Source organism: Capsicum annuum, chromosome 9, assembly GCF_002878395.1.
Source record: "Capsicum annuum cultivar UCD-10X-F1 chromosome 9, UCD10Xv1.1, whole genome shotgun sequence".
NCBI classification, from domain to species: Eukaryota; Viridiplantae; Streptophyta; class Magnoliopsida; order Solanales; family Solanaceae; genus Capsicum; species Capsicum annuum.
In genome coordinates this window covers 716,903-725,259 of record NC_061119.1, presented here as the reverse complement: position 1 = coordinate 725,259, position 8,357 = coordinate 716,903, and the positions used below count along the sequence as shown (strand labels likewise).

The window sequence follows — 8,357 nt, the reverse complement described above, 5'->3', positions numbered from 1 at the left end:
TTTAACATGGAAAATCCAAAGTTTTACATTACTTTTTGAATTCATTATTTAATTTTTTAACACAAAAATTAAACGACAAAGCAATTGTTCTCACAAAAAATAGTAAAAGACTCATGGAAGGAATCAATAACCAATAAATTGTCCAAAATTTTAGATAAATATCATCCAAACAAATGAAAAAAAAAACTATCCATTTTATTAATAATTAAAAAAAAAATCCTAAATCAACTCTCCATCTTTCAATTAAAAACAAACTCTACCCTTTTTTTCACTATAAATACTCCTAACATTTTCTTTTCTTCTTCATTTCTATGTTTTTTTCTCCTTATCAATAATTTTACTTAAAAAAAAAAAAAAAAAAAAAAATTATTTGTCAAAGCCCAATTAATATCTGAGGAAAAAAAAAAAGAAGTTATGGATTATTCTTCTCGCTGGGCTTTGCCAATTATCTTAGTTTGTTTTTTAGTAGTTTTATTATCTAATAATGTTGTGTTTGCTTCCCACAAAGTTTTTGTTCATTTACAATCTCAAAGTGCTGTAAATGTTAAAACTGTTCATAGAACTGGTTATCATTTTCAACCTGAAAAACATTGGATAAATGGTACGTATACGTTCTCCAGCGAAACATGTTGCATGTGTGGGTTCTGTTCTTTATATATGTATCAACTTTTTTTCCCATGCACGTATAATGTATACGTTCGGTGTGGTTCTGTTCTTTATATATGTATTAAAAAAAACATAACTATGTATAGTAGTTCGACTACTGTCATTAATGTGTTTGTCTATTTATAGTTCTTTTCATCGTTTCTCATATTTTTAACTTTCAATTATATGTCTTTACTAATCATTTCTTGTCATTTTCATCTTCTCTCTTGATGATGCCTTCAAAATATCACAATAGATCCTAATGGTGAGTCAATTTCTTAAAAAAACTTGTTTAAATTTTCATTACATAAAACCACAAAATAATAATTATTCGTAATTATGCTTTTGATATATTTTAAACAGCACCAATGTATTTCAATGGAATCTATCATCTATTCTACCAGTACAACCCAAATGGGTCAGTATGGGGCAACATTGTTTGGGCTCATTCAGTTTCAAAAGACTTAATTAACTGGATCAACTTAGAGCCCGCGATTTACCCTTCCAAACCATTTGACAAGTTCGGTACATGGTCCGGGTCAGCTACTATTCTACCCGGTAACAAGCCCGTTATCTTGTACACCGGTATAGTAGATGCCAACAATACCCAAGTCCAGAACTATGCCGTTCCAGCCAACATATCTGACCCATATCTTCGTGAATGGATCAAGCCCGACAACAACCCTTTGATAGTTGCCGATATTGGAGTCAACAAGACCCAGTTTCGCGACCCGACAACAGCTTGGATGGGCCAAGATGGGCGTTGGAGAATAGTGATCGGAGCTCAGAGGAAGAGAAGAGGGTTAGCCATAATGTATAGAAGCAAAGACTTCACGAAATGGATCAAAGCCAAACATCCACTCCACTCGACTAACGGTACTGGAAACTGGGAATGTCCAGATTTTTTCCCAGTTGCATTAAAGGGCACTAATGGGCTAGAACAATATGGTGAAGAACATAAGTATGTGCTTAAGAATAGTATGGATGTCACTCGATTCGAGTACTATACTATTGGTAAGTACGATACCAAAAAGGATAGGTACATTCCAGATGCTGGTTCGATCGATAGTTGGAAGGGATTGAGATTGGACTACGGTAACTACTATGCATCAAAGTCGTTCTATGACCCAAGCAAGAACAGAAGGGTTATCTGGGGTTGGTCTAACGAATCGGATATATACCCTGAAGATGATAACGCGAAAGGATGGGCTGGAATTCAGTTGATCCCACGTAAATTATGGCTCGACCCTAGTGGTAAACAGCTGATTCAGTGGCCTGTTGAAGAGTTAGACGCCCTTAGAACCCAAAAGGTTCAACTGAGCAAGAAGAAGCTGAACAACGGAGAGAAGGTTGAAGTTAAAGGAATCACACCCGCGCAGGTATAGACTTATTGTTGTTGCTTCTTTAGACTTAACATGATTGAGACCGGATTCAGAATTTGAGCATTTATGAAATGACAGGCTGACGTTGAAGTGACATTCTCTTTCTCAAGTCTGGAAAAGGCTGAGCCATTCGATCCTAGTTGGGCTGATCTCTACGCGCAAGATGTGTGTGCTCTCAAGGGTTCATATGTTCAAGGAGGGCTTGGACCCTTTGGTCTTGCAACATTGGCTACCGAAAACTTGGAAGAAAACACACCAGTTTTCTTCCGAGTTTTCAAAGCACAACAAAATTACAAAGTTCTCCTGTGCTCTGATGCTAGGAAGTATGTTTATCGATTTGGCTTATTGCAAACATTTTGATAGAGAAATTGACAAACCTCCTTTATCCAATTTTGGTTTATGTTTGACAGGTCAACTTTGAAGAAAAATGAAACAATGTACACAAACAAATCTTCATTTGCTGGATATGTGGACGTTGATTTAAAAGACAACAAGTTGTCTCTCAGGAGTTTGGTAAGTTCTCGTTCATCCTTAACTAAACATCTCGGTGAGTTATGTCCAATTCTATCAATTCAAACTCATTCGTTAACATATTTTTTTCGATGTTTGTTTATTTATTTACAGATTGATAATTCAGTAGTAGAAAGCTTTGGTGCTGGTGGGAAGGTATGCATAACATCAAGAGCTTATCCAACATTAGCAATTAATGAAAAGGCACATTTATATGCCTTCAATAATGGAACTGAGCCAATTACAATTGAGACTTTGGATGCATGGAGTATGGGCAAAGCTAAGATACAATACTAAGAAAAAAAATAGAAATTGGGAGAAAGGAACTTTGGTCAAGAGGAAAATATGTGATTTTGGTGGACATAAAAAGAGTAGGTCATTTTTATGTTTCAACTCAATTTCTTGTCTACAAAATTAGATATACCTCAAGGCCAGAAAAACAACATTGTATATATATTTATCCTATATGTACAATTTATGGTAATAATGTTATGTTCTTGCTTTCAAAATAATTGTTCTTCGATGATTTAAATGTGACCAGAAGGTCACGGTCCAAGGTAAGGTTGCATACAATATACCTTTATGGCGAAGCTCTTCCCCAAACCATATGCATAGCGGAAGCTTTTAGTGCACCGAACTGTCCTTTCATCATGTCATTCATCTGCCAGTGGACCTCTTAACATCATTGAATCAACAAGGACATGAAAGAATCATATATAGACTGTTACGAGTCATACTTGGTATTCAGAACCGTTTGCTTAGGTGACCGTGATGTGCACAGCAGAGAACTTCAAATGCTTCGCGAACAATATTGAACTTTAAAACGGTGTCGCATTCGAACTGAACCAACACACATTCAGCAAGGTAGTAAATCTGCAAAAATAGGTTGAATATGAAAGACAGTCCTAACAAAGTACCAGGTATTGACTGACCAACTTCAACTTCAAATCGAAAAATGGAAAAAAGGAAACAAAATCTTGGAACATGTTTGGTAAGTCGGAATACATTAGCGTAACTATTGAAGCTCACAGAGGCATTTGCTGACTCTTGCATATAGAAATTTTCATCATCCTTACCATTGACAAGCAAGAAATAAACATGAAACATACCCCGAAAACACATTGAAGTCAAACAAACAAACAAAAAAACTTTCATTTGCACAAGGAAGTCAGAATATCAATAAGCCTCGATAATTCAGCTCACAGAGGAAGAATACAACCCCTCGCGCATTTAATATTCTCAGCATTCTTGAGTAAAGTCATTGAAACACATTGCTCAGAAAACGCAAAATGTTGTCATACATGCATGCGACAGACCCTCCAAAGATGCATGATTTTAGAGGATCCAACACACGTCTATTTTAAAGTGTTGAAAGGAACATGTAAAGGAAATAACTTTGTAAAGGAAATCAAAGAAATTCAGATAATTTGATAAATGTGGCATTAACAAGTTAGCAGCACGACACTTTTAGTAGTTTCTCCCGACATAGAGAAACACATAAGTTGAGCAATGAACGAAACAAAATGATGGAAAAACAAAGGTTCTTGAAATTGAGTTGGCAAGTCAGAATATCAATAAGCCTCAGAAGTTTAAGCTCATTGGGAATACACCCCTGGCACATCTAATAAACTCATCATACTTGCCGTATATTGAAGAACAATAGTGTAAATGGACATGAATCCAAAGTAAACCCCCCACCACCTCACAAGAGAAGAGAAGGTGAAAAACAAATATGAAAACTCAATGCCAAAAGTGAAAGGGAGCTTGGAGTAACCGGTAAAGTTGTTGACATGTGACCAGAGCCTTGGAAACAACCTCGGGCAATAATGCAAGGTAAGGGTGCGTACAATACACCCTTGTGATTGGGCCCTTCCCCGGACCCTGTGCGTAGCAGGAGCTTTAATGCCAAAAGTGAAAGGTCAGAATATCAATAAGCAGTTAGAGTAAAGATTCAGTAAGGAGATCTCCCTTCACACAATAGATATTCATCATTCCTACTACTGCCTAAATGTAACTAAATATGTCCAAAGAACAAACACAATCATATACAACTTAGCTCAAAATGCTCATGTTACTGTTAGTAATAATAAGCTTTTATAGGCACACCAAGATTCTTATATATTTAAATTTAACACCACAAAAGAATCAATATTGTCTTAAACCAAAAACATAAAGAGTAAAAATGACATAGGCAAGTCAGAATATTAATATGCCTCGATGATTGAGTTCATAGAGGAATTCACCCCTCGCACATCTAATTTGTTTTCATCATTCTTGCCATAACAAGGTTAAGAATAAATATAGAAATATAATGTAAACATCTCAATTAGAAAGATTCAAAGAGTCATTGGTTCTATAATAAAAGAAAAGATAAAAGAGATGTAAGTAGGGTTTAAGTAACAGAAGGCTTATCGATATAGAAGCCAACTGTGTCGCAAGATCTACTCTTTTGTTCAATTTCTGCCCGTAAAACGAAACACCCAGCAATAAAGTAGTCTGGACATTAGATACCATAGGCAACAGAGTTTAAACAAAATTGAAGAAGGATAATGAAAAAAATTGTGTTAGATGCAATCTCAGCCGAAAGATGGTGATATTTTTATATTAATCACTGTTCAATCAGCAATTGTGGAAAAAAATCATCATTGATTGCATCAGTGAAAACTTTTAAACCAAAAAAACACACCATATAAGGAAAAAACAGAGAAACCGCAAAACTTTAACGAAGGCTGAGGATAATGCTATAAGATCAGATGGTAGTGCATGTATTTGAATTCATCATTGAACTCTACAGAATAGGTGGATAAGCATCATCACACCTTATTTGCATATCTCCACAAACAAGAAAAGCTAAAACCAAACAAATATAAATTTAAAGATTATTGTTTAGGGAGAATCAGACATATGTGTCAATCACCACCTTGCATATCCAATAAACAGGATGCAACTTAAGACTGGGGCGACAATAACTGTCATCATTTTCCTTTCCAACACAAAAAAAGCAAGCAAAGCAGGCATAAACAGCCGATAACAAGCAATGATGAATAGGTATGGTGGAAAACACATGAGTGGAACTTGTTGCCGTTTGAACTAAGCTCATGTAGACAGTCCCCTTCACTACCGGACCTCAATGTCCAAACCTTGACAAATTTAAACAACTATAACAACAAAATAAGCTAACAGCATTGGAAACGGGATGTTGAATTCAATTCTTCCCAAGTTACCATGAGAAAGGTACAACCAGAAAGGGATATTGACACTACAAAATATGAAAACAATTTAAACTACATTTTCATTTTAACCTTAATGACAGATTTTCACAACCACACAAATGCTAAATGAAATGATAAAGGCACCTTTCTAATGATTAAGGTTAAAATGCAAGTGTTTTGAAACTGTCATTAAGGCACCTTTCTAATTTCAAAAATAATATAACTTGAACACTCCATTTTGACCTTAGTGACAAACTAACAATCCCACAAATGTTACACAGCATATGTAAGAACACAAGTTCAATAGACTTATTTTTTTCCTAAATGAAATGAGGAGTACTTCATAAAGGCAAGTCAGAATATCAATAAGCCTCGATGATTGAGCTCATAAAGGAATTTACCCTTCACACATCTAATTGTTTTTCATCATTCTTGCCACAAAAAACAATAAATAATAATAAATCTAGAAACAAACAACCTCAACCAAGGAGTATGACACCGAACATAAGCGCTATCATTACACAAGATGGCACCTTTCTAATTTCAAAAACAATTTTACATGGAACACTGCATTTTGACCTTAGTGACAAAATGAAAAACTACACAAATATTACAGCATATGTGAGAACACAAATTCAAAAGACTTCTTTTTTTCCCAAAAGAAATGAAAAGTAGTACATGAAGGCAAGTCAGAATCCAATCATTCTTACCACAACAAACAATAAATTTACAACAAACCCATTCAACAATTCAACTACAACATTGCATTTTAACTTTACGGACAAACATTTACAGCAACATAACGGATATAAGCTAATTTGAGACCACAAGCTTTAAAAGTTTTCAACTTTACATAACTCTATACACCTAATCAAACTAAAAGTCCTAAATTGAAATGAAGGTACTTCCAACGGCAAGTCAGAATATCAATAAGCCTCGATGTTTAAGCTCATAAAGGAATTCACCTCTCGCACATCTAATTGTTTTTCATCATACTAGCCATAACAAGAAGTACATTTACAAAAATAAAAATTACACTATAATGTATACCCCACCTTAACTAGAGCCATTCAAAAGTATCTTTGGTTCTATAATCCCAAACGGTAAAGACAGAACCAAGAAAGGGATATGACTCATAAAATTAGGCAAGGCAAACGGAGACTCACTAAAGGAAAACCCTATAGAGAATCTCCAGCACATAACACACTCCTCATACGTACATTGTACATAAAAAGAATATGTATGCATACACAGTTAATATAGCGCGGCCATGACTCAAAACGCTTCCATGGAGAATAATGGAAGGCGATCTTAAGGGCTGCGCAAAATGAAACATATTAACCTATACATCAAGAAATACACTCCTAAAGAACTATACACATATATAGCATAAGGATTTAAAGAGTAAATGCTTAGCTGCTAAGTTGCTCTGACTCTCCAAAAATGTTGCCGCACCAATGTCGGATCCTTCAAAAGTACACTATATTTGAAAGATCAGACACACACCCGTTGACATTTTTGAAGAGTTCGAACAACATAGTATTGCTGTGCTATGTAGCTTGGATGTTTCAAAAAATGTTGTAACATCATCCAAAAATTAAATCTACTACAGTTGGAACTATACAGGCTACGTTGTTGTTATTTTAATACACACCAAATTGCATTTTGGAAAATTCAAGCAACATATCTACTACTTTGTATATACTAAACATGCGCAATGTAACACCACAACTGAGACTGTTTCCGATAGACCCTCGAACACTAAAAAAAAAAAAAGTATATAATTAAGAAAAAATTACAGCAAACTAACATCCAATTCATATCAAAGTTTTTTTTTGTTTTTGAAACAAGGTATAAATATACCAGTCATTATAATCAACTGCAGCAGAAAACAGCACAGCTGACTAAGTTGAGAATGGCAATAATAATTAATTATAGGGTATTATAACTTCCACTGTAAGCATAGTAAATTGCATAAGAGGCTACCAGTTATAAATCCCATAAAAATCACAGGAAAAACACACACACAAAAAGAAAAAAAAAGTAACAACAAAATTCAAAAAAAAATGAAATTTAGAAAACATGAAAATAAGAGCAGTGGAGAAGAAGCTCACATTGATTAGGCTACATTGGGGGTGGATGATTCCCCAAATTGTTTTAGTGGAAAATTGAAATTTATAGACTTGGCAATTAGGGTTTTAGCTGAGGATTAATGGGCCAATGAGCCCAAAATTGTGTATAATGGGCTTAACTGATGGACAATGAAGTTCGTTGGGCTGAATAGGTATGGATATGGCCCATAATGAAGATCCCGTTCATGCGAAAACCGAATGTTATTTGAAAGTGCTTAAGTGAAACTTTGTGTTAACTTCATATGCTTGCAGCCATTTTATTTAAAACATATTATATCCGGGAGGTCACAGGTTCAAGCAAAAATTTAGAAACTTTAATCTTCGGAACTACGACTTCAGCTTTATACTGGCATTTTGAAATTAATTCTGAGATGGACAAAAAATGAACATACAAATTTCGAGTACTCTGATAATCTGGTCCTCAAAAGGGGCATAAATACTGTACACGATAACCATGCATTACGCAATTGATCCGC

The 8,357-nt window shown here is 34.9% G+C and overlaps 2 protein-coding genes, 1 long non-coding RNA gene and 8 other non-coding genes across 11 annotated transcripts in view; 2 read left to right on the top strand and 9 right to left on the bottom strand.

The window, feature by feature from the left end:
- Positions 1-39, top strand: part of LOC107843263 (beta-fructofuranosidase, insoluble isoenzyme 1) — a 5,655-nt gene extending 5,616 nt beyond the window's left edge. Inside the window, exon 5 of the mRNA XM_047396936.1 lies at positions 22-39. Coding sequence (XP_047252892.1) covers positions 22-39 — 18 coding nt within the window. The remainder of the gene's footprint in view (positions 1-21) is intronic.
- A 268-nt stretch (positions 40-307) lies between these two features.
- LOC107843265 (beta-fructofuranosidase, insoluble isoenzyme 1) lies at positions 308-3,049 on the top strand. The gene is made up of 6 exons (XM_016687532.2): positions 308-601; positions 902-910; positions 1,009-2,024; positions 2,106-2,350; positions 2,438-2,540; positions 2,652-3,049. Exons 1-6 carry the CDS (start codon positions 415-417, stop codon positions 2,832-2,834), a joined length of 1,743 nt encoding a protein of 580 aa, XP_016543018.2. The 5' UTR covers positions 308-414; the 3' UTR covers positions 2,835-3,049.
- On the bottom strand, positions 2,967-7,857 carry LOC107843267. The gene is made up of 2 exons (XR_001666300.2): positions 4,312-7,857; positions 2,967-3,410 (listed from the first exon to the last, which is right to left on the bottom strand). It is a non-coding gene; the product is annotated as an uncharacterized LOC107843267 (long non-coding RNA).
- Positions 4,091-4,185, bottom strand: LOC124887558. Its single transcript, XR_007045327.1, has one exon. It is a non-coding gene; the product is annotated as a small nucleolar RNA Z266 (small nucleolar RNA).
- Positions 4,724-4,819, bottom strand: LOC124887556. The gene has a single exon (XR_007045325.1). It is a non-coding gene; the product is annotated as a small nucleolar RNA Z266 (small nucleolar RNA).
- LOC124887564 lies at positions 4,915-5,059 on the bottom strand. Its single transcript, XR_007045332.1, has one exon. It is a non-coding gene; the product is annotated as a small nucleolar RNA F1/F2/snoR5a (small nucleolar RNA).
- LOC124887545 lies at positions 5,107-5,191 on the bottom strand. Its single transcript, XR_007045314.1, has one exon. It is a non-coding gene; the product is annotated as a small nucleolar RNA Z196/R39/R59 family (small nucleolar RNA).
- LOC124887544 lies at positions 5,281-5,361 on the bottom strand. The gene has a single exon (XR_007045313.1). It is a non-coding gene; the product is annotated as a small nucleolar RNA Z195/SNORD33/SNORD32 family (small nucleolar RNA).
- On the bottom strand, positions 5,431-5,520 carry LOC124887577. The gene has a single exon (XR_007045343.1). It is a non-coding gene; the product is annotated as a small nucleolar RNA U31b (small nucleolar RNA).
- On the bottom strand, positions 6,094-6,190 carry LOC124887555. Its single transcript, XR_007045324.1, has one exon. It is a non-coding gene; the product is annotated as a small nucleolar RNA Z266 (small nucleolar RNA).
- LOC124887557 lies at positions 6,658-6,754 on the bottom strand. The gene has a single exon (XR_007045326.1). It is a non-coding gene; the product is annotated as a small nucleolar RNA Z266 (small nucleolar RNA).
- Positions 7,858-8,357: the final 500 nt, after the last annotated feature.